Below are 25,994 nucleotides of genomic sequence, written 5' to 3'. Positions count from 1 at the left end.
GACTACCAAATGAAGTGTTCTATATTTAAAATATTACAATGGCAAAGATACAATATTACTAGAAAGTAAGCAACTAACATACACTGAAACAATAAGAAAGCAAATCTAATACCTAACCCATATTCACGAAAGTGGAGATTCATCACAAGAGCAGACTAAATCTTATGCCCACAGATTGACTTGGTCTTGTTTCAAATTAAGAATACAAGAACCAAGTTCTGTTTACCTACTGACAGACAAAGCAGTGAGAGGAGCAGCAGCAACAGTTTTCAAAGGGAGTTTCAGGTGAAGAACTGGTTGTTTACCTATGGACAGCCAAGCAGCAGTGGGCTCTAGTGGAGCAGCCATTTTTAAAAGGGCTGTCCTGAGGTTGAAGTGCTGCTGTAAAGTCAAAGTGCAGGCTTTGGTGAACGCTGGGCTTCAGTCAGAAGCACAAGCAGCACCAAGGTAGGGCAAAGCAAGATATTTTTAATTCCATTATTTATTATGGCAGTCAGTGGAGTGGTATGCTCCTGTGAGATGTGGGAGATCTGATAGCAGTTAAGTGTCTCTGATGACTATGTCTTCAGGAAGTGCATCCAGCTGCAACTCCTTTCAGATTGAATGGATCAGGTGGAGCAACAACCGGACTCACCGAGCATACAGCAGGCAGAGTGTTATAGATAGGAGTTTCAGGGAGTTGGTCCAGCCAGATAGATTTGTGACTGCCAGGAGGAGCAGGTAGGTAGTGCACAAGTCTCTTGTGGCTGCCCCCCCCTCTCAAACAAGTAAGACTGTTGTGCAGCAGAGTAGGTCAAAGTCCAGTGAACACAGAAGTGTACAGCACAGGAACAAGCCGTTTGGCGCACAATGTCTGTGCCAAGCAGGATGCCAAATTAAACTAATCCGTTCTGCTTGCAAATGATCCATATCCTTCCATTTCCTGGGCATTCATGTGCCTATGTTAAAGCCTCTTGAATACCACTATCGTACCTGCTTCCGCTACTACCCCTGGCAGTGCATTCCAGGTACCTACGACTCACTGTGTAGAAAACACTTGCCCCACACATCCCCTTTAAATTTTCCCCCTTTCACCGTAAATGCATGCCCTCTAGTATTCGACATTTCTACCCTGGAAAAAAAAGAGGCAATGAGAAGCATACTCTATCTATGCCTCTCATAATTTTATATACTTCAGTCAGGTCTCTGATGCTCCAGAGAAAACATCCAAGTTTATACAACCTCTCCTTGAGCTGGTAGCCTCTAATCCAGGCAGCATCCTGATAAACCTTTTCTGCACCCTCTCCAAAGCCCCCACATCCTTTCTGTAAACCGCATGCAATACTCCAAATGCGGTCTAAACAAAGTTTAATACAACTGCAAACATGACTTCCTGACTCTTATACGCTACGCCCCTGCGATGAAAGCAACCATGTCATTTGCCTTCTTTAGCACTTACAGGGAGGTATGGATTTGGACCCATGATTCCTCCGGTACATCATACTGTTAAGGCTCCTGCCATTACTTGTTTACTCTCGCCTTACATTTGACCCCCTAAAGTGCAACACCTCACGCTTGCCTGGATTAAACTCCACCTGCCATTTCTCCACCCATAACTGTAAATGATCTATATCCCACTGTATCGTTTGACAACCTTCTTCACTGTCACCAGCAACTCCACCAACTTTTCTGTCATCTGCAAACTTATTAACCAACCCAACTACATTTTCGTCAAGTCATTTATATATAACAAACCACAGAGGTCCCAGCGCTGATGCCTTCAGAACACGGAAAACTGATCACAAGCCTCCAGCCAGAATAACACCCTTCAATACTACCCTCTGTCTTGCACGGGCAATAGTGATTGGGGACTCTTTAGTCAGGGGCAGATAGGTGTTTCTGTGGCCTTGAGCAAAACTCCAGGATGCTGGGTTGCCTCCCTGGTGCCAAGGTCAAGGGTGTCTTTGAGCGGGCACAGGACATTCTGAAAGGGAAGGGTGAGCAGCCAGAGGTCAACATCCATATAGGCAGGAAGAGATGAGCTCCTGCCATGAGAACTTAAGGAGGTAGGTAGAAAGTTAAAAAGCAAGACCTCTAGGTTTGTAATCTCAGAATTGTACCACATGCTAGTAAGGAAATAAATAGGAAGAAAGAACAGTTGAATGTATGGCTAAGGAACTGGTGCAGGAGGGAGGGCTTCAGGTACAGGGATCATTGGACTCCATTCCAGGGCTTGATATTAGCCCAAAGATTGTCAGGTGGTCCGGTAGTGGGAAAGGCTGGGACACCCAATCCCTACTAACCTTTCACAGATAACTTGGTACTCATTCCTTGAGCAAAAATTAAGCAAACAACATACAGGGTCCTGTGGGAATACAATCTAGGAAAGATGGTCGAGAAACCTCAAAAAAAATCAATGTGGGGATTGTATTAGAGAATGGGGCTGTTGAGGTTGGGGGAAGGCTTCCAATGAGCCCTGGAGGGAATGCTTCTGCTACTTCTTGCACATTATGGGACAGGTAAAAATTTTAACTCTTACTTGTGTTTCTTCCAGCAAGTTAGCTCATCCTACATTGATGAGGCTTTTCAATAATATTAGTGGGGCCTTGTTTAATGTCAGAATCAGCATCAACATAAGTATTAATCAAGCCACAAATAGGTTACTCAGTTTAAATATTTTAAAGTGGTGGTTTAGGGGCTTAAAATCAAGGCCAGAGGTGTCAGATGGTATAATTAACAACCTATTGGAGCAAATCTTCCATTTCCCCAAAATCACTGGCTACCTGCCTGGGTCATAATTTCTTCCAGGTGGCCACACTGATGTGACCAAGTACAAGGAGGGCAGCCTGCTGCACTCACAGAACTGATTTGACAGCAACGAAAAGCTCTGCCCCAAGGCTCATCAGCTTTTGAACTTATCGTCATTATTCACTGGAATTTTTGACATTCACAAAACATCCAGCAATACTTGGAGCTTAAGAAGCAGAAGCGAGCCAAATGGCCCCTCTAGTCTGCTCCATCATCCAGAAAGAGATTGACTCGTCTGATTTTGCCCTCGTCCACTCTTCTACCTGATCCTCATAACCCTCAACTCCCATACAGTCCAAGAATCGGTCTTTTTCAGCCTCCTATGCACTCAATGGCTCAGCCTTATCAACTCTCCAGAATAAGGAATTGCCATGGTTTGTGGGCCCCAAAGAAGAAATCCCTTATTTCCATTTTAAATTGGGAATCCCTTATTCTGAACCATGCACCATGCATCCCCCCCCAAAATAATTCTATATTTCCTCCTGAGATGAAATACCCTCTTAACTATCCTCAGAATCTTAAATCTTGCATGTTTCATAAGGTCACCTCTCTTTATTCTTAACTTCAATTACTACAGGCCTCATAAGACAACACCTACAAACCAGGAATCAACCTGCTGAACCTTCTCTATACTGGCTCCAATACAAATATACCTCTTCTTAAATAAGGAGATTGAAACTGTCTGCAGTACTCCAGGGGAGACCTTAGTTTTCATGTAATTTAGTAAGACTTCCATACTTTTATACTTCATCCCTTTATACTCTGGTTCGACCACACTTGGAGTATTGTGTTCAGTTCTGGTCACCTCATTATAGGAAGGATGCGGAGGAGATTTCCCAGGATGCTGCCTGGATTGGAGAGCATGTCTTATGAGGATCGGTTGAGTGAGCTCGTGAGTTTCTCTTTGGAGAGGAGGAGGATGAGAAGTGACTTGATAGAGGTATACAAGATGATAAGAGGCATAGATCGAGTGGACAGTCAGAGATTTTAATTTAAGGTCATTGGAGGAAGGTATTTTGGTGGGGGTGGGGGAATTCAGAGGTAATTTTTTTTTAAACACAGAGTGGTGGGTGTGTGGAACGCACTGCTGGCCGAGGTTGTGGAGGCAGGTACATTAGGGACATTTAAGAGACTCTTAGATAGACACATGAATGATAGAAAAATGGAGGACAATGTGAGAGGGAAGGATTTGAGAGTTCTTTGAGCAGGGTAAAATGTCAGCACAATATCGTGGGCCGAAGGACCTGTACTGTGCTGTAATGTTCTATGTTCTATCCCCTTTTCAATTAAGACCAACATTCTGTTTGCCTTCCTAATTACTTGCTGTGCCTGCATGCTTAATGTCTGTGCATTATGTCTAAGGACTCTAAGGTCCTTCTGTAAGCAGCATTCTGCGGTCTCTCTATTTCAACCATATTTTGCTTTACTACTGTTCCAAAGTGGATAACCTCACATTAATAAGTACTATTTTAGATATTATATATCTAATTATAATTAGATATACTTTTTTGGGGCAGGCAGTTAGCGTCACGCTATTACAGCACCAGTGACGCAGGTTCAATTCCAGCCGCTCTCTGTAAGGAGTTTGTACATTCTCCCCGTGTCTGCATGGGTTTCCTCCGGGTGCTCTGGTTTCCTCCTACATGCCAAAAACATACAGGTTAGGAAGTTGTGGGCATGCTATATGTTGGTGCCAGAAACATGGCGACACTTGCGGGCTGCCCCCAGAACACTCGACACAAAAGATGCATTTCAGTGTGTGTTTTGATGTACATGTGACTAATAAAGATATCTTATCTTAATACATATTTTTAGAACCTAATGCACTAAATAACAGTGTACAAAAACAGGACTTTCAGCCTGCCATGTCCATGCCAACCATCAAATTATGATCTCTACTAATTCCATTCACCTACACTTAAAACATTGCCTTCTATGCCTTTGTAATTCTAGTGTTTGTATTGATAGGTCATAAACATTGTGAGAGTACCTGCCTCCACTACCCTCTCAGGCAGTGTGTTCCACATTCTATTCCTCTAATCCCCTTTAAAACTCTTATCCCTTCCCTTAAACCTGTGCTCTCTAGTTTTAGATACCTGTCATAGGCAAAAGTTTCCTACCATCTGCACTCCTCGTAATTTTGTGTACCTCTTTCAAGTCACTGCCTCAGCCTTCTCTGATTCAAAAAAACAACAAACCCAGCCAATCCAATCTCTCATCATAACCAAAACACTCATGGAGAATCAGCTCTGCAGACTCTTCAGTGCAATTATGTCCTTCCTACGCTACGACAACAAGAGCCCCATACAATACTCCGGCTGTGGCCTAACCAGTATTTGAAAAGACTGTACCACAGCCTCCCTGCTCTATGCCCTGGCTCATGAAGGCAAGTATCCCATTTATCTTCTTCACCACCTTATTTACTGTGCTGCCACCTTCAGGGATCCTTGGATATGTACACCGAGGTCCCTCTGATTCTCAATCCTCCTTATTAGGGCACCCACAGACAGCAGCAATTATTGTATGATTGAATCTTATGTTTAATTTGAAGGAGAGATGAATGGAGCTAGCACTTTAAACTTAAACAAGGATAATGCAAAAACATGAAAGGTTAGTTAGCTGAAATATACTGACAAATTAGGCTAAGCAATCAAGGGGAATATATTGGGTGTAACAGTACTTTAAGCAGTTAGGAGGGGAAAAGAAATGCAACATCCTTGGCAGGTACAATTAAGGAAAATCCCAAGTTGTTCTACAAGTATATTAGGAGCAAGAAGGTAGCTAGAGAAAAAGCTTAGGGAATGAAGGGGTAATCTGGGTGCGAAGCTTAGGGTTGTGAGTGTGGTCCTAAATAAATGTTTGTCATCTGTATTCACCAAGAAGGACATGGAAGCTTGTGAGTTCAGGGTGGAATACACTGATAGTCTGGAGCACGTCAACATTAAAAAGCTAGAGGTATTGGAATGCAGTAGGGTGGACAAATCCCCAGGGTTGGATGAGATCTATCCCAGATGTTATGGGGAAACAAGGGAGGAGATTGCTGGGGATCTGAAAAAGAATTTTACATCTCCATTCGCCACAGGTGAGGTACCAAAAAACTCGAGGACACCTAATGCTGTTCATGGGCAGCAGAGATAACTAAGTAACTACAAGTCAGTAAACTGTACACCAGTGGTAGGAAAATTATTGGAGAAAATTGTAAGGGAATTTATGCACATTTGGAAAGGCAAGGACTAATCAGAGACATTCAGCACGGCTTTGTGCAGGAGAAATGCTGTCCCACTTATTTGACTGAGTTTTATTTTGAGCTAAGAAAGGCAATTGATGAAGGCAAGGCAATAGCTATTGTCTATAGGGACTTTAGTAAGGCATTCAACGTCCCGCATGGTAGGTTGACTTAGAAGGTTAAGGCACGAGATCCAAGGCAAGCTGGCTAATTGGATCCAAGATCAACTTTGTGCTAGGAGGTAGGTGGTGGTGAAAGGATGCTTTAATGATCAGAAGTCTAGGACTTGTAGTGTACCACTAGGACCTTTGCTGTTTGTGATATATATTAATGATTTAGATGTGAGTGTAGGAGGTACAATTAACTCTGCAGATGACACGAAAATTGGTGGTGTTATGGATAGTGAGGATGGTTGCTGAAGGCAAGATACATATCAGATTCAAAATTGGGCAGAGTACTGACAGATGGAATTTAATCCTGAAAATTCTTGAGGTGATGTATTTTGGGAAGTCAAACAGGGGTAGGACATGTCCAGTAAATGGCAAGGCACTAATGAATGTTAATGAACAGAGGCACTTCGGGGTCCAAGCCCATAGTTCCCTGAAAGTGTGGAGAGTTTTTCTGAATATCTACCACTTAGCTATCCGTGACACAAGACAGGCGTGATCAAGGCAGTCACTAAAAAAGAACTTACTGCAAAAAAGCACCAGGGCTGCCAATAAAGTATTAAGCAAGAAATGATTATCACCTCTGGCCATCAAGATTCAGCAAACCCTGAGAATGACGTCACCAAAACTATGGCTGTATATAGGTTGGCAAAGGAGGAACATTGCATGCTTGTCTTCATGGTCCAGGAATGTTGAGACCATTGGAAACTCCAACTTTACACACTTGGAGTATTGTGTGCAGTTGCTACACTATAGGAAGGATGCAATAGCAGATTCACTGGGGTTATGCCTGGATTGCAGGACTTTAATTGTGGAGAGAGAGTGGATAGAGTGGGCTTGTCTTCTCTGGAACGAAGGAAGCTGAGGGGTGACATGATAAAAGTATATAAGATTATGAGAGACACAGATGAAGTAAATAGTCTTTTGCCCATGGTAGGGATATCAAAAACAAGAAAGGATAGGTTTAAAGGTCAGAGGAAGGAGTTCTAGAGGGGATCTAAGGGGAAGATCAGTAACAGTCAGTGCTGGGACATCAACTACTTACAATCCACATAAGTGACTTGGATAAAGGGATTGAAGTAATTGGCAGATCTGCTGATGAGACAGATATGTGAGTTAGCAATTTGTGAGGAGAACAAGGAACCTGCAAAGGGATAGAGATAGATTAAGTGAGTGGGCAACAAGTTAGCTGACACAATATTATGCAGGGAAAATGTGAAGTGATCCACTTTGGAAGGAAGAATGATAAGTTTATTACTTAAATAGAGTGAAACTACAAAATGTTGTAGAGCAAAGGGATCCAAGTGTATGAAACACAGGATCAGCATGCAAATATAGCAAATGATTTGGAAGGCTAATGGAATGTCGGTCTTTGTTGCAAACGTATGGAGTGCAAAAGTAGGGATGAAATTTTGAAGGGCACTGGTGAAACCACACCTGGAGTACTGCAACAGATATGGTTTCCCATATTTATTTGCATTGGAGGCAGTGCAGGGAAGGTTCACCAAGTTCATTCCTGGGATGAAGGCATTGTTTCAGAATAAGGAATCACCCTCTAAAGATCGAGGTAAGAAAGCATCTCTCTTCTCAGCAGATTGTGATAGAACTCCAAAGAGATGCAGACAGCTGTGGAGGCAGAGTCATTAAGCATATTCAGGATGGTGACCAACCAATACTTGAACTATAAGGGAATCAAGGGGTATGGGGAGAGAGTGGGAAAATGGTGTTAAGGTCAAAACTGGACCATGCAAAACATTATTGAGTAGTAGAGTAGACCCAAGCAGTTTTTTGGCCCACTTCTCATCTTTTTTTTTGCATATTTATGAAGCTATAGGCACGTTAGCTTATTATCTGTCAGAGGAAAAATGTTAGAAATTACTGAAGACATTACAGCAGACAGTTCGTAAAATTTAAGATCATGCAAAATCAATATGGCTTTTGTGAAACAGAAATCAATTTTGACCAATTTATTATGTGGTTGTCAGAGTTAAAAACAACCACCCCAGAACAGTATTTTCAGTTTGAACTAACATCTGCAGGTTGCCACATACAATGATTAATAGTCTGTGAAATTCTGACAATGTCAAGAAAATATAAGCAAAGAGACTGATAACTTAATTGAATGATTGAATCTCGAGGATTGATTAATCACAGGATGATCTAAAGGAAACCAAGCATTCCTTGGTGCTGAAATGGAGTAAAGAATTTTGCATGATCTTAAGAGACATGCACAGGACATTGAGGAAAGTTAAGGAAACAGCCAAACTTTATATTCTCAACATTAATGATACTTCTGACAGCATCCTGCCATACATGGAAGGTGCTCACCAAAAAAAAATGTTTTCAATAGCTTGGCCTTCTGGCTCTTTTCAAATCACCAAGAATGAAGCAACAGTATTCAAGTACAGTATACTAATATTGTAATCTGTGAAGGCATGCAGTTAATGTACTTGTCAGTGTGAAGGATTTGAACAATATTGCTGTTGAAGCTTCAAGGTAACACTTCATCAAGCAAATCTTAAGATTATTTACATTGTCGAAATCATCACAATTTCCTCTCACAGCAAATATAAGGCAAGACAGCTGGTTCAGAGTATTGGAAGCAGATCTGCTGCAGGTATCAAATTTCTAAGAAGGACCCAATTAATTTGTAACATAATACCAGTGAAAGTCTGCATGGACAACTCAGGTTGTTATTCTCAACTATCAGCAAAACACCACTTTGAGGATTAATTGAAAAAGGTTACTGTAGGTGCGCTGAAGCATACAAGCAGTGCAAATTTTTGGATGTGATAGTAATCAAACCATTACACATGAGAACAGTTATAATGATGAATAGGTGGTTTTGGATCACTATGCTGCAATTAACCAATCCTGGAAAAGCTGTGATTAAAGACCTTCAGGAAGCATAGGAATGGGAGCCTGCTCTCGCAATGAAGCATAGCCCATTCCCCTCTACCAGGTCTTTTGTAGCAAATCAGACGGCATGTACTTCAGCTCATTTTAATATAGCACAATGTACATTACATTTTAGTGCAAGCAATGTGATAATTAACAGGTGCACTCCAATAAATCCAATATAATTTTGCTACTTACTTCACATCACAGTAAACCAAATTGTGTCATGATTTTCCCTATCATCAGTCATGGTGATTAGACATTCAGCTGCACAGACAATATTCAGCCAGCCCTACTCCTCAATGACTTTGTAACAAATACCTCCTTTTTTTTTAACCTGCCCATGTTCCATACGTTTTGGCTAGGTTATCAAGAAATAACAATTTGGCAAATTTCAGTGATTGATATCCTGATTTCAATCTTACTTTAACTAACTTAGAAGTTTATACCCTGTGGTTCTGCATTTCCCCCATAGTGATATTTCTGTATACAGAAGGGCAATCTATTTATCATTTTGGATAACCTTAAAACAAAACACGCCACAACTTTCTAAACTGAAGTGAAATCAAGCCAAGTTATGCAATATTTTCTCAATTCAACTATACACTATCTCTGTAAATGAGTGTTTTTCCCCTGCCAGTTTCCAACATCTCACTGTTATTAAAAAAGTCCAATGGATTTTTTTCAGATCAAAAGTGATTGACCCCTATTTCTTCTTATTGAATTCTATGTTAAAGCATGCAAAGATAAACTTGTCAGGTTTGCTTATGATGAGATTAAAAAATGGTTCTTCCCTTGACAAATCTGGAACATTTATCTTTAGAGCCATGAAGAACTTGTGCACGATTCACACATCTGAAGTTAATATTAGTTGCACAATACAAAAGTGATTCCTGTTCAGAGTGCACAGTAATCACAGTTTCATTTGACCAAAGTTGCACATACCAGCCTTAGTACCATGTAAAGGTTTCAGATATCAATTGCAGTTTTGTTTATTTATTTGGTTAAAAGTCATAGGTAGCAGAAACACAACTTGAAAAGAGAAAGATATGAATTAGAGTCTAACTATCAAAGGCACATGTTACCATCATTAAGTATTGGGGATAAAATAAAACTATTGTTCATTGCAGCACAAAATAATGAAGTAAAATAACAATAACTAAAACATGTCTAAAATGTGTTTTTTTTTAAAAAACATAGCATGTTATTCCTTTCTCTTACAAAAGGCAAGTAAAACATTTGCAATTGAGAGGTGGAACAATGGCACAGCTAATAAAGCTGCTTCCTCAAAGCTCCGGAGACGTGCGTTGGATCCTCACCTCCGATGTCAAGAGTTTGTACATTGTCCCTGAGACTGCCTGGGTTTCCTCCAAGCACTCCAGTTTCCTCCCACGACCCAAAAACGTGCTGGTTGGTAAGTTAATTAGTCACTGTAAATTGCCCTTAGTGTGCAGGTGAGTGGTAGAATCTGGAAATGTTGATGGGAATGTGGGAGAATAAAACCCACCTTATTCTCTCACATTCCCATCAATATCCCCAGATTAATCATCGAGTTATACAGCACAAGAACGGGCCCTTCAGGTCAAATCGTCCATGTTGACCAAGAGTCTTCCTGAGCTAGTCTCACGTGCCTGCATTTGACCCATATCCTTCTAAACTTTCCAATCCATGTACCTGTCCAAATGTCTTTTAAATGCTGTAATTGTATCTGCCTCTACCACTTCCTCTGGCAGCTTGTTCCATATATCCACCATCCCCGGTGTGGAAAAACATGCCCCTCAGGCCCCCTCTAAATCTTTCCTCTTTCACCTTAAACCTACATCCTTTAGTTTTAGACTCCCTTGCCCTTGGAAAAAGACTGACTATCTACCCAATCCATGGCCCTCAATTTTATAAACCTCTTAGGTCATCCCTCAGTCTCCTTTGCTCCAGGGTAAAGAGTCCCAGCTTATCCAGTCGCTACTTATTGTATAACTCAGTTCCAGCAACATCTTGTAAATCTTAGCTGCACGCTCGCAAGCTTACTCAAAAGTATGGCAACCAGAACTGCACACAATATTCCGGGTGCAGTCTCACCAACACATTGTAGAGGTGTAATATGATATCCCAACTCTTGTTCTCAATGCCCTGACCAATGAAAGCAAGCATGTCATACACCTTCTTCACCACCCTGTCTAACTGTGTTGTCACTTTTAGGAAACTATGTACTTATACATCTAGGTCTCTCTGTTCTACCAGACTCTCCAGGGCCCTGCCATTTACTGTGCAATTCCTGCCCTGGATTAACTTCCCAAATGCATCACTTCGCACCCGTCCACTTTTTCAGTTGATCTACATCCTGTTGTAGCTTTGGACAACCTTCTTCGCTGTCCATCACACCACCAATTTTGGTGTCTTCTGCAAACTTACTAATACATTCTCATCCAAATCAATAACATATATAACAAACAATGATCCCTATGGCACACCACTGGTCATAGGGCTCCAATCTGTAAAATAACCCTCCACTACCACCCTCTGCCACTTTCCACCACCACCCTCTGCCACTTTCCACCAAGCCAATTTTTTTTTATATACAATTGGCAAGTTCACCCTGGATCCCTTTTGATCTAACCTTACAGACCTGCCTACCATGTGGGACCTTGTCAAAAACCTTCCTAAAGTGAACATACACAATGTCTACCACACTACCCTCGTAATTTAATTTAATTTTATTTTATTTACGGCATGGTAACAGGCTCTTCCGGCCCAACGAGTCCACGCTGCCCATTTTAAACCCCCAAATTAACCTACCCGTACGTCTTCAGAATGTGGGAGGAAACTGGAGCACCCGGAGGAAACCCACGCAGACACGGGAGAATGCACAAACTCCTTAGAGACAGCGACGGGAATCGAACCCCAATCGCTGGCGCTGTAATAGTGTTGCGCTAACCGCTATCATTCCTCTTGCTCACCTCTTTGAAAAACTTAAATTTGAGAGATACCATTTCTCACACACAAAGCCATACTAACTATCCCTAATCAGTACTTGCCTTTCCAAATGCAAAGTTTAAAAATGGGTGGCAGATGTTCATCACAGACTATTTCTGTGCTGTATCTCTCTGCAAGAGTCAATATTAATGTTTCAAATACCAGACTATTTAATTACAATGAAGTTTTCTATAAATGCATTTTAATCCTTTCTAGGAGGTCTACAGTCAAATTTAGTTTTGATCAGATGTACCAAAATCTACACATATCAATTGACAGGTACTACATCAATGCACTCTATACTAACCCAATGTAACTGCACCATGTAATGAATTGATCTGTACGATCAGTATGCAAGACAAGTTTTTCACTGTACCTTGGCACAAGTGACAATAATAAACCAATACCAATATCAAAAACAGCAACACTATAGATCTGCATAATTAGTCTTGTTCCCAATTTGTAAGGTTGCAGACTACTAATTTTCTTTCTGAAAATATGATTTTGAAATTCCACAAAGCACATAATATGACAGAATTTACTGTACCTTTCATTTGCTTCTTCATCACTCTGCAAAAGGTTATCATCAAGTTCTTCATCTGATTGGTCAGATAGATTCTAATATGTGAATAAAAAAAAACACCAAATCCACTTAACTAACACTCCTGAATTACCTCTAAATTTCCTTATCTAACAAACTTTGATCAACTGTGGAACACTTCCGTTTTAAACTGTTAGACTGCAGCTATTTTTAAAATTGTTTCTAATCAATAGATCCAAGTCTTTAACAAGTGAAAAACTGATGGAACCAAGACCAAACTGGGAACTCAAAATTGGCATTTAGCATTTTTCAATCATATCTACATTGCACAGGACAGCATTAAGCTTTACTGTGTTCCCAAATTATGATATTGCACACCTGGATTTTAATTTACAGCTTGAGTGCCTGTACCATTCTATACCTTACGACATAAGCAATTAAACACATTCTGTTACTGATTAATAACTACAAAAATACATTTGACAGAAGCTTCAGAACATTAGTGTGTGAACAGTAATTCCTCCAGTATAGTAGTTTGATTGCCAATTTAACACGAAATTTAGGCTTGACCCCATCAGCAGCTGGCAGCTCCATGCCTAAAATGCTTATCCCAGATCACAGTTTAAGAACTGTATTCTGCAGTTTGATCTTGAAGCACACCTTGATTATAAAGAGCATCCGTAAAACATTAACATTTTGCCAAAGTCTTGACACTGGTTAAAAAGCCAGAAGCTAAATTAGGCTAGAAATCTTCAGTAAATTTGCAGTAAATACAAGTGCAATTTATCCCCCACTTGGTTGCAAAAGTCTGCTGACTGCTCATGACAAGATGTTGGCTTTTCTGCATTGGTGAACTGAGCGGTCTTTTATTACTTCAATTAGCAACAAAATCAAATAGGATTTATACGAAAAACAGATTCCTAGAACACTTCGTAAAATGTATTTTTGTTATGCTCCTCATTTTAATGTAAAATATCATCAGATATATACCATGATTCAGAAATTATGCTCTTTCAAAATCGTACACTTCTAAGTTTCTTTATTTAATTAAAGAGACTGGATGTTGCTGACAAAGTCAGTACTAATTTGCCAATTCCCAATTTCCCTGGAGATGGCTGTTGTAAGATGCCCTTTTCACACAATGGTTAAACATGGAAGACCATTTCACCTTTCAAGCCCATATCCGCTCTAAGAGTGATTCAGGTCATCTTATCACCATAACCACTCCCCATGACCCTGCAAAGTTGTTCCTTTCAGATTCTTATCCAGCTCCCTTTTGAAAACTGCAATTAGATCTCTCCTCACCACGGGCAGTGTATTCCAAACCCTAACCATTCCTTAAATTAAAAAAACTTTTCCTCATGTCACTTTTGCCTCGCTTCTCTTCATTTTATGTCCCCTGGTTTTCCACAATTACACCAATGGTAACAGCTTTTCTCTATCTGTTCTATGTCCTTCATAACCGTAAATACTTGTCTCCCTGCAGCCTCCTCTGCTTCAAGGAGAACATGCCCAGCTTCTACCCACATGACAGATATCCCTCATCCCTGGAGAAACTTTAACAAAATTTGTTAAATTTTGTTTCACTGCAGCCTGAAAGTAACCCTATGGTACTGTTGCGAGGTACATAGAACACATGACAGGCCCTTCGGCCGAGGCTGTCTGTGCCAACCATAACGCCAAGTTAAACTATGCATCTGCCTTCACATACTCTATATCCCTCCATTCCCTGCCTGTTCATGTGCCCGGCTACACAGTTCTTAAACATTGTTATTGTATCTGCTTCCACCACTTCCCCAGTAGTATGTTCCAAGCACCTACCATGCTGTGTAAAAAAAAACTTGCCTCGCACATCTCCTTTAAACGTTCCCCCTCTCACCTTAAACCTTTGCCCTCTAGTATTTGTCATTTCCACCCCGGGAAAAAAAACTGATCTCAGGCATTGTGTGTGGAGTTTGCATGTTCTCCCTGTGACTGTGTGGGTTTCTTCTTGTTGCACCAGTTTCCTCCCACATCAAATTCATACAGGTTAGTAGGTTAATTGGCCACTCTAAATTACCCCTGGTTTGAAGATGAGTGGTAGAATCTGTCAGCAGTTGATGGGACTGTAGAGAAAATCAAATTAATGTACAATTGGTGTAAATGGGTGCTTGATGGTTGGCATGAACTGAGTAGGCCAAAGGATCTGTTTCCTTGCTGTATCCTCCTGTGACTTCCATGTGGCAATAAAGGACTGGTGATCCAATCCCACAATATGTACCAAATAATGGTGCACCCATGGTGGAGAAGATAAATATTTAAGGTAGTGGTTGTATTGCTGTTCAAAAAAGCAGGTTCCTTTCAATGGTACCAAACTCAAATGTTGCTGAGGCTGCACTCAGCATGACAATCAGAGAGTTCCACCTCATTCTTGACTTCAATCTGATAGACTGTGTAAAGGCTTTGGAAGTCAGAGTGTAGATTACTTGGCATTGTGTACCTAGTTTCTGCCCCCGTTCTTGTTAACCGAAAGTATATGGCTGGGCAAATTTCAATATTGTTTCTCAGGATGCAAGTTAGTGCTTTTATCTGGTTTTGAAAACTAGCAGGTCCACACTGACTCCTGATAGTACTCTTCCAGCACACATGCACATACACAAGAGAAATAAGAATATTGATATGTAAAGTGCGAGTTCCAAAGAATAAATCCAGTAACTTTTCTGTTTGTCTTACCTTTTTGCTCAATCCCCAGTCATCACTAAGCAAATCATCTTCAAGATCACTGTAAGACATGGCAATTGTACATAATTTCATTTACTGACCATTGCTACAAAAAAGTTATGCAAGTCTACATTACAGATGTTACATTTTATGTCTGAGTTGGAAATGGTTTACTAATACATTAACAGAGCAGTATTTAAGTAGCTAATTTGTTGATTCAAATAACATTAAAACATATGAAACAAAAGAATGTTCTACACATTCAAATACACCTTCATGGCAGTTTACATGATAAGCAAACTCTTATATTAGTGTAAAAATGACAATGCAAATTATACATTCACTACAAAAAGATACTCTTTTTAAAAATGCATTATCTACACACAAACAAACTTAATGCAGAGAAGTGCATCCAATTCTGCACATTATCCATTTTTGATCCAGTCAACAACTTGCATTGATATAGCACTTTTAACATAATAACCACCCCATGGTGCTTCGCGGGAATAATTAGACAAAAGCTGATGCCAATGTGAAGGAAACCATTCTGACAATCCTGACCCACGTTTTGAGAAGTGTCATAATGGACAATGTACAGGTCGTAAGGTTTAGCAAAAGAATTCCAGATATTAAATGGAAGATGACTGAAGCAGGAACTATTAATGGGTTGAAAGGAAATGGGAATCCTAAGAAGCCAGAATTAGAGGAATGATAATGGAGGATTGCATATCTGAAAGTTGGAGATAGGAGCAGGCCAGAAAATGTAGGTACCTCTAATTGAGCTTAAAAATGTTGAGCAGAAGCCAAGGTAGTTCTATGAATATAGACACTAGTCTGAACATGACTTGGTGCTAATTAGAATATATACAGGGTTTTAGAGAGATATGAGTGTTAAGCAGCCAAGAAAGCACCACATTGCATAAATAGAAATCATCTATGTGGTGTGTGCAGCGAGCAGGTGTCAAGAAACCTGTTACTCAGTTCAATTCAAGTAGGAAGCTAGTATATAGTCAGGTTCAGCAAAAGATCACTACGATCTCATTAAGTGGCAGAACAGGCTCAAAGAGCTGAGTAAGCCACTCCTGCTCCTAATTCACATGTTGGGGGACAGAATCAATGGCAGAAAATAGAACTTCGAATGGGGTTCGACAGTTGCTTTGGACTTTCCAATTCCAACTTAGAGAACAAAGTAAGCATAGAAACTGAAACACAATTCCATTTCAGAATCCCCTGATCATGCTCAAGTAGATGTAATGGGTGAATCACAGATCCTGGATGTTGCATTAGCAGCAATATCACTGCCAAATTGAAGATATTCTCTTGCAACAGAGCATGTTCTTTTTAAAACAGTCAGTTTATACCTCTCTTTCATTTCACCAAACCTACCCACTAATTTGAAGATTGATGGTCTTGCAGGATTTACCAATGCAATTTATCAAGTGAAAATTTATCATCTTTAACAAAACCATCACTGAAATAATCTTTAATAACTTTAAAGTTCGCTATCAACAGTGACCATTCAACTGCTTATCAGGTGAATCCGTACACTTTCAAAAAAAAACTTCCCACTGATTTATTCCCCAATATGTCAATGCAATTTTCAGTACTTTTTGGGATCTAGGTGTCACTGGCACGGCCAGCATTTATTGCCCACCCTCACAATATGAATGTTTTTGGAGCCTCCTTCTTCCGTTCACCATTTCATTGTCCACCAATGGAACTGCAGAATTCTGATCTGATCTGTTGATTTTACAATTGCTGTACTCTAACCCACTGCAGGTTGTTTTTGCTATTTAGCATGCATTTACTCCAAGTGTTAAGTTATACCAAGTTGGCATCTCACTTTCAGGTATGTCTGCATTCCTCTTGAACCACTGTTGATCCCCTGACTTGAAAGTTACAGCAGAGTGAGGGATATGCTGGGCCATTATATTACAGATTATGGTGCCTCAACTGACCCATAGCACCTCATAGATGGCTACTGCAAGTTTTAGATGCAGTAAGCATCCCTTATGTTCTATATGCTATGTGAATTACAGAGTGATATCTAAAGACACCTGTGCACCTTTTTTTTGAAGTAGGCAAAGACTGCACAATTTGCAATCTTTTTAAAATTTTCTTCTAAAAGACCTGGTTCAGAGCTTGATGAGACTCAGGAAAATGAAACTAATTTGAATCAATGGCCCTATGACCTTTTTTGATCAGCAATCAAAAAAGTACTCAAAGTTGAATCAAGTTCTGATTGCCACTGATCACATGAAGTTTTAATTGTATACCCGACCAGACCTTTAACCTGGATCGTCTGTATATTGCTGCAAGGACTATATTCTCTTTACTGAATTAAATGTTTTAGTTTTCATGTGTTGACAGTTCTGATGAAAGGTCATCATCCTGAAACATTAACTCCGTTTCTCTCGCCAAAGATACTGCCTGGCATGATAAGCATCTCCTGCATGTTCTCTTTTCACTGCATTGACAGGTGTCATACTCCAGTGGCTGTAATTCAGAGGCCAATTTGTTAATATACGATTTAAGGTTTCAGTAATACAACAATGGTAAAGACTTGTATGGAGTCTTCTGGCACTTCAAAGATACATGAATATGGAGAATAGACTCCAAGCCAAAGATTATGGAAGGAGTACGAACCCCTCATATCATACATTTTTGCACGTCACAGTGGAAGGCATGAAATTGGAACCACAGTTATCAACAGAATTTCATGATTTTCAAACCATGGATATTTAAAGTTGCAGGTCAAGTCCCATTAAAATAGGGTCCTTGAATTGCATACGTCACTGTGAATTCCAGTTTTTCATTGTTCCCTTAGCTATCTTGCTTTTCAATTGATTTTCTGCAATTTTATGATGGCTTTTGAAGTCTAATTTGTTGATTTTTTTTGAAAACAGGAAATATGATAGAAAAGAAAAACTTTGGGCTTTTATATTTGTAACCCTTATCGGCATTAAAGGATATTACATGAAAGCTATCCTCAGATCCCTGATCAACCCACTTGCCAATCAAGTACTTGCGTGCATACCACTTACTACTCAAATTATATGCACATGGCTAAAATTATATCATCTTCACCACACTTATGCCTGGTCAATACCTATTCAGCAACAAAATTCTTTTTTCTACCTATTTCTTGCCTTTCTATCGCATAGACATCTCAATTTATCCAGCATTTCATTTTATTGATACTGTCCACTGAACCTCATATTATGGTCAGCCTGCAACTGCAAAACTAACATCGGCTGCAGATAAAAGTTTAAATGCATTATTTGCACAACTGAACTCAATGTTATCATAAAATCTATATAAGCACAAAGTCAGTGTCAATCTGAAACATGCTGAAGCCAAAACAACACATTGAAACTTTCTCTGCTATCCCAGTAATGTGTCATTGTAAAATAAATTAACTTGGTAGAGTCTGATTAAGTGATAAATTTTGCATATGGAACCTCTTCCTTCTATCTACATGTTCTTTGACCACAACCAGAAACCTGTACCAAAATATGCTTGTAATAACACTATATTTTCCATTTTAAATTATGCTTTGTTTCTGCCAAACTCGTTTACATACACTGACACTTAGTACTCAGGAGGGAGCACTCGTAGGTGTCATTATCACACTGCATTACTGGCAGCTCTGATGTGCTGGGAACCTGGCACGAACACCTCTCCACCCATGATGCTTTGCAAGGAACCTGGTGCAACTGCAACACTGAATCCACAATTGCAACCACTCAGCAGTAAGATGTGGGGCTCAGAACTCATCCTCAACTTTACCTTCTTCCAAAATATGTCCGGGGAAGTAACCCATGCCTTGCTGTGCCTCACCAGACATTCTGACATGATGAAAGACACAATGTAAATTCAAGTGTATTTTTGCTTGAGAGAACAATTCAGAATCTTAAAAATTATGTATAAGAATCAAATGCTTGAGCTACCTGTCCCATTCTTCATTGGCTGGTCGTCTTCTCCGAAATCTTTCAGCGCCTGGTTTATCAACTTGGTCAAATTCATCTTCTATCAAAGCCAAAACAAAAATTTAGTTCACCAAACATAAGTCACTATCTAGAAAAGCAATCATTTGAATAAATTGATCATAATGATAAACTACTTTTCTTGACCATAAAAGATCATCTAACAGCGAGAGGAAATTATCACAGTTGAAATATTTCTCTCACGAGATTGGTTTTCTAAGTAGAGACCACAACATTAAAAAATTGGGCCCTATCTCCACTCCTTTAAAAAAAATTGCTGGTCTGCAGATGAGAGAACTTGCTTTTATTGTTGAGTCACATGGATGAACCATTTGCTTAAGGTGGGTTGTCTAGAAGAAAGTTTGAAAACCACTGGTCTATGATACTGAAGTTAATGAAAAAAGCATGTGTACATTAAATGGTTATAACATGCAATTATCAGCTGAGCATAAGTTACAATCATTTAATTGCTTATATCAAAATCCCATGTGACAGATGCCCTCTTCATATCAGGTCAAACAAATAAATGAAAACGAGAGTACAATTCACTGAACTCAAACAAGGTGAGAAAATTCCATTCCTTTGCACAATGACATGCTGGTTGCATCACAGCCTGGTATGGGAACTCCAATGCACAGGGATGCAAAAAGCTACAGATAGTGAACTCAGCCAGTCCATCACGGGTACAGTTCTCCCTACCATCGAGGATATCTACAAGAGGTGATGTTTCAGGAAGGTGACATCCATCATTAAGGACCTCCACCATCTGGGCCATGCCACCTTCTCATTGCTGCCATCAGGCAGGAGGTACAGAGGCCTGAAGAACCACACGTCAAGGTTAACAACAGCTTCTTCCCCACTGCCATCAGGTTCTTGAACCGACTTGAAAGACCCTAATTCTACCTCAGACTATATTTCCCTCAACTTGCACTGATGTCATTATGTTATTTTTATTTATTGTGTTGTGTAAGTTACGTATAATTTATGTTAATTTAAGTTTATGTAATTTATGTTTGTCATCTTTATGATGTACTGTGCTGCTGCTGCTAAAAGCTCATGTTCGTGGCATTTATATCCTGGGTATGTATGTCCATGACAATGAATGAGATGTTAGTTCTGGCTGGTGTTGAACATGTTTGTGAACCAGTGCTACTTCTTAATTAAACTATATTTTTCTACCAAATCCCACATTTTTAAATTTTAAGGATAAATTAAATCAGCATTAAATAGTGACTTGGCACATTAACTATCTCTCACCTACAACTTAGTCCACGTTTACCACAACTTTACTACCAATGATTAAGGGCAAATCTAAATTCAGTATCAAATATCAAAGAATGCGAATGCACAGCTCACTTGAACAGAAAGCTTAGATTTTAAGTCCTGCTTTCTCAAGAGTGTACCTGAAGTAAAACTTAAGTAAAAGGACCTATCTGTGACTATTAATCAAAGATATCTTGTTGCCATAAATACTCTACAATAGAACTGATTGACTTGCTGTTACTTTTCAAAATATTTACATTTCACATGTTACAGTTTCTCTTCACCAGACAATAACACTTCCAGAAGTTATAGTGCATTCCTGGATCATGCTTCAAAGTGGAAATAAAAATGAATCTGATGAACTTGAATGCAATAAAAGAGCAATTGTGAAATGAAGATCAAAGAGCAAACATTCTCTCTGATCAATTGTAATACTCCATATTAATGTTATTAAGGCTTTCCAGAAAAAAGTAATATTCACCAAGATACATTGACAGTTGATTGCAGGTCTCGCAATGACTTTATAAAATCACTCTTCTGAAGTTCAAGAACATTAATTACAATTATTTTCCCCAATAACTTCTCAAAACACTGCTTTACATAAATTTTTCAAATTCATTCTCAGAAATAATCTAGAGTGCAACCTCCTTAAACATTTTTAAGTACTTAAACTTCAGAGTTTTCAGTGAGACTCTGCAATACAAATAATCTTTAACACAAACATTATTTAATTTAATAAATTTTAATGACCATTTATGAAAAAAAAACTTCTGTTTGTTGTTATACACATACAAGAAGACCATGTACCATGGTCAGTGCTGTTTCTCGCACTTTTCTTCTATTTCTCAGCTGTTGGTCTTTTCAACCTCTTTCCAGGCCGGGAGGAGGGCCAAAATTCTCATAATTACTATAATGTGGGACGGAGTCTAGGACACACGTCAAAGACCAAGTCAAGAACGAGAGAATCTTCACGTGCTCCTTCCGGCAGGCACTGACTGCCTATCCTGGATAAGCTCTCATCGGGGCTTTGTATATTTGAACCAGATATGGATTGGCCAACACTGAAGAATTCATGCATTACATTGTTACTTTCGATCAGTCTCCAGTTTTATGTTGAATTGAAGCTTCAGCCTTCTGATGCCTATAAGTTGCTTGTTCTACTCCCTCTCCCCTCCCTCCACACACTTGGAGATACAATATTGTTTTCAGTCCAAGAACACTTTACATTTATGATTCAATAATTACTATATTTCCCATCTGTTCTCATTGTTACAGATTAGGTTACTATTTGATGAATGTCCCTTTAAGGGATACAACAATAGTGTGTGTATGTGTGTGTGTGGCATTATTACAACAACAGGAAATAATGATGTGTTGACGTTTTGGGTCAGTCAGAAAAGAGAAAGAGGAGAGAGACACTGCTGGTCTCTGTATCGATGGATGAAAAACAATAACTGTGTCTGTCACTACAATCCACGTATGAATTTTTGGAATAATTCAGTGGAGTCCACTTTGTCGTTAACCTGTAGAAGGAAACAGGTATGGCCACGTCTCAAATGCCTTTCAGGGTGGCAGATACTTCGGAACAAAGCAGTGGAGATCAGTGACTGAGGTGTCGTATGGGTTCCATCGTGGAACATTTGGATTTCGTAATCTCTCTATTCTCTCTCTACATTTTCTCTTCAGTCAACGGTGGTTTTGAAAAACCTTTGCTCACGTTTCATCTTATGGCTTGCTGAGCTGAACTTTGGAGAACTATTCCTGGACTTAGAGTTTGGGAATTTGCCATACACACACTTCGAGTTTGGATTTGGGGGTTAATGTTTAATATCTAACTTTTTTTTTCTTTTCCTTTCTAGTTATTAACAAAATAGTTTCTAACACTTATACATGACTCAGTGTGTTTCTTTTGTTGCTGGTACATAACATCATCAAACCAGTTTGCATCTTCTGGTCAAGAACCTATGACTCTCTTCATGGGTCTCATTATAGTGGACTTCAGGGCAGACCAGGCGCTGTGGAAATTCTGCAGCTCCCTTTGATTTCTCAACCTGGCAAAAGCTTTCAACTCCATAAGTCTTCTTAAATTTGGCTGGCTTCTGCACAATAACATACAAGTCATGGCCCTAACCAATGATCAACCACAGACCCAATCCCAGTGCATGATGGAGTCAAGCATCACACCAACCCGCCTCTCAATTTTCCTCTCTGTAATACCGCACCTCACCTGCAATGCTTTCTGCAAGAGTGGAGTTAATCTATAAGGCAAATGGGAAACTGTTCAACCATTGTCACTTTCCAGAGCAAATACTACCCCAATTTCAGTCAGTTTACAATATGGAAACAGCACATGCCTAGGTTTATATTTAGAGAGCAAACTCCAAGCCATTATTGAACTCCTTCACTGAAGTGCAAGAACAAATCTGTGAGATCAAAGTCCTCCATCACCCTTTTTCCAGGGCACAACAACAATCCCCAAGATCTGGACACATAACAAGATCCTGAAAAACACAGATCACATTCCATATCTGGACAAACTCTCAACAAAATCAGATATTGACACAGAAATTCAACACTGGCTCAAGTGCATCAGGCTAACCTACCAACTGAGGAAAACAATGCTCAAAAACCAAAACCTCAAACCTAGCACAAGCTGATGGTCAACTGACCAGCCGTGATTCCTGCCCACTTTATGCTTTGGAAACATAAACAAACACTAAAGTACTACCAATACTGCTTCCACAAAATCATTCAAATCTATTTGCAGAATAGACAGTCCTCTCTCAAACCAACTTCCCCAGCATCCAGACTCTGATAACAGCCATCAGCTTTGGTGGGCAGACACATCATCTGCACAGCCAACAACAGATTCCCAACACAAGCACTTCACTTCTCCATCACAGAAACACATTTACAGGAGAAAAAGAGCATCAGGCACATCACAGAACAGTACAGCACAGGAACAGGCTCTACGCCCCACCAAGTTATGCCTAAATAATTAAAAACATCCTCAAATTGTCCTTGCCAAAATGCAATGTCCTCACCAATTTACAGGAATTCCTTACCCATGACTGTTGAAGATAGAGCAGCAGCATCTAGGAAGGCACTGTGCACCAAGTCTCTACGACAGGTGTACATGGAGGCCACTCACGGTGTCACGAACACACAACAACTCCTGCATCCAATCATCACTACCTGACCTTTGGCAGGAGATGCCCAGCCTGCATTTCAATCCGGCCACCTCTGAACACACAGAAAGAGCACAAGCAAAACATGCTACCATCAAAGGACCACAGAAAAGGAAAAAGATATATTGCTGTCCTATTAAAAGATGTTAGTTTTCATTATCATTTGGTCTTAATAAAATATTCAACTTTTGTCCACTGTTAAACAAGTGCAATGTGTGAATAACACAAAGCATAACTGTTTGTCAGTTGCATCTTATGATTGCAATTATTTAATACACATTTGACAGGACTATCTTAATAGTGGCCTTTTTTTTGAAACATCAAAAATTTAAATCATTCAGCAATTTAAAATAAGCAAACTATGGAAATGTTCAGTGCCTGAAACTGGCAAACTGGATAACTGACATCCATTCTTATGCTGAATTATGTGGTTCTTAACAAAAAGGCACAGATAAGATTAGGAACCACAACTGCATGCCAGTCTATCAGTGAGCAACTTAACAGGAGGATGGAATTAAAAAAAAACTGATGTCAAAAGGTCTGACAACATAAGCTAGATGGGAAAACAGACTAGAAGCAGTTTGTTTTTTTGTTCCACATTCCAGCTTCTGCCTTTCCACAGATGCAGCCTGAACTACTGGATATTTTCATCTTTTCAGTTGCCTAGCATTTGGACACACTTTGATTTTCTTTAAGAGGCTATCCATAAGTCCTTCATTATTCACACATCAAGATTAATGCAGTGACGTGCCAAGATCAGGAGTAAAACACACAGGTAAAGTAAGAAACAGTGATTAAGTGAAAACAAAAATATACAATTTATGAATTGAATACTAAATAAAAACACAAATTTTCAAAGTGGTCAACATCTGTCTAACAAATGACCATAAGAAAAGATGGGGACAAAAGAAACTGATAAGTCTAACTACAATTCCTCATAATAATTCCATTTAATAATCGGGCTCCCTTTCTGTAAATATTGCGACATGGCAAAGTCAAAGAACCAAACCAACCACAATCAGTTCAGCAAGTGTCAAGGGGAAAATAAAGAAAATCTAATCATCAGTTGGAACCCCCAGAAGGACTTGATCCCTTTGAAGCACAACCAAACAAAAGGAGTAAACAGCCTTAAAAAAAATGTAAATCACAAAGGACCAGCAGCTGTGACAAACTAATATTTGCAACCCTCGAGGATGGCAGCCATGTTAAACTCGTATTCGGAATTATTTTGAATGAAGTCTCAAGCGATTGAGGATTGGAAAAACATCAGGGGGATGGTAAACCAGCAATGGAGGCTGCGGCCGATCACTCAACCCCTTTCCCGCAAAAAACAAATCGTGAAACAGCAGTGCAGTCATTCTCCCCCCTCCCATCTCTCTCTCTCTCTCTCACACACACACACACACACACACACACAGGGGGAAGGCGGCGATGGACACCGATTAAATCACCAAGCCCGCGGCACAGTAAACAAGTGAGACCGCCGGCCTCCACAGGCCGCTCAAGAGCCTCGGTTACACCGGGCAGAGACCGGTTTTGGTCTCCTCATCCACGGTGAGGCTCGACTAACATAAAGCCCCCTACAACACTACGGCCTGTTGTGTTGTCACTAACGTTAGCCGTCAGTTACCTTGTGCATTGCAGGCCATCGTGAGGGGACCGTCGTTGTTCTTCTTATGTTTACCCTCGGTGTTACATTAACCAGGATCCGCGCTTCACCAGTCCAGCAACCGAGAGAAAAACCCCGACTGAAATGTTCGTTCTTTTCTTTATTTTCCGCCCCGCCGGCTCACCTCTTTCCAGAGAGAAAATCACAACATGGCGGATCTGCGCCGTCTCCCCTTTGCATCACGGTATTCTGGAGGACCGGCTTCGCCGCCGCGCATGCGTACCGATAGGTGTAAGCCTTGCGGAAGAGTTAACGGAGCACATTGCGACGAAGTTGTGGGAAAGTTCACCTGGACTTGTTAAGGGGTTGGAGAAAATGCTCTTTGTATTGAGATACTTCTCTGAATATTGCCCGTACATCGGTTATGTTTATTTTAAAGAAAAGGATACCTGACCACCTCTGACTGATACATTACAGCCAAGAGGAATTACAAAGGCTTTTACAGAATTACATTTTTTTAAATTGCTGGCCGATAGGAGTAAGTTTGATTTGATATACAGCAGACTCAAATTTACATATGTTATTGATCTAAATGTTTGGAGCATTTTGACTTCATTATTGATTTGGAGCGTATGAGTGTTTGGTGCAGACAGCGGCAG

At 39.9% G+C, this 25,994-nt stretch overlaps 1 protein-coding gene across 4 annotated transcripts in view; it reads right to left on the bottom strand.

Annotated features, from left to right (window-relative positions):
* LOC127570472 (RNA-binding protein 33-like) overlaps positions 1-25,720 on the bottom strand; it is a 126,163-nt gene extending 100,443 nt beyond the window's left edge. For 2 of the 4 annotated variants that reach the window (XM_052016086.1, XM_052016084.1), the window contains exons 1-4: positions 25,357-25,720; positions 19,240-19,318; positions 15,302-15,350; positions 12,596-12,666 (exon numbers count right to left, since the gene is read on the bottom strand). In XM_052016086.1, the coding sequence (XP_051872046.1) occupies positions 12,596-12,666; positions 15,302-15,350; positions 19,240-19,318; positions 25,357-25,375 (218 nt within the window). In that variant the 5' untranslated portion in view covers positions 25,376-25,720. The remainder of the gene's footprint in view (positions 1-12,595; positions 12,667-15,301; positions 15,351-19,239; positions 19,319-25,356) is intronic. The other 2 variants (XM_052016082.1, XM_052016083.1) reach the window with 1 other exon arrangement.
* Between the last annotated feature and the right edge of the window lie 274 nt (positions 25,721-25,994).

This window comes from Pristis pectinata, chromosome 5 (genome assembly GCF_009764475.1).
Source record: "Pristis pectinata isolate sPriPec2 chromosome 5, sPriPec2.1.pri, whole genome shotgun sequence".
Lineage (NCBI taxonomy): Eukaryota > Metazoa > Chordata > Chondrichthyes > Rhinopristiformes > Pristidae > Pristis > Pristis pectinata.
Note: the sequence above shows the minus strand (reverse complement) of the source record. Positions and strands in the feature narration are given on the sequence as shown.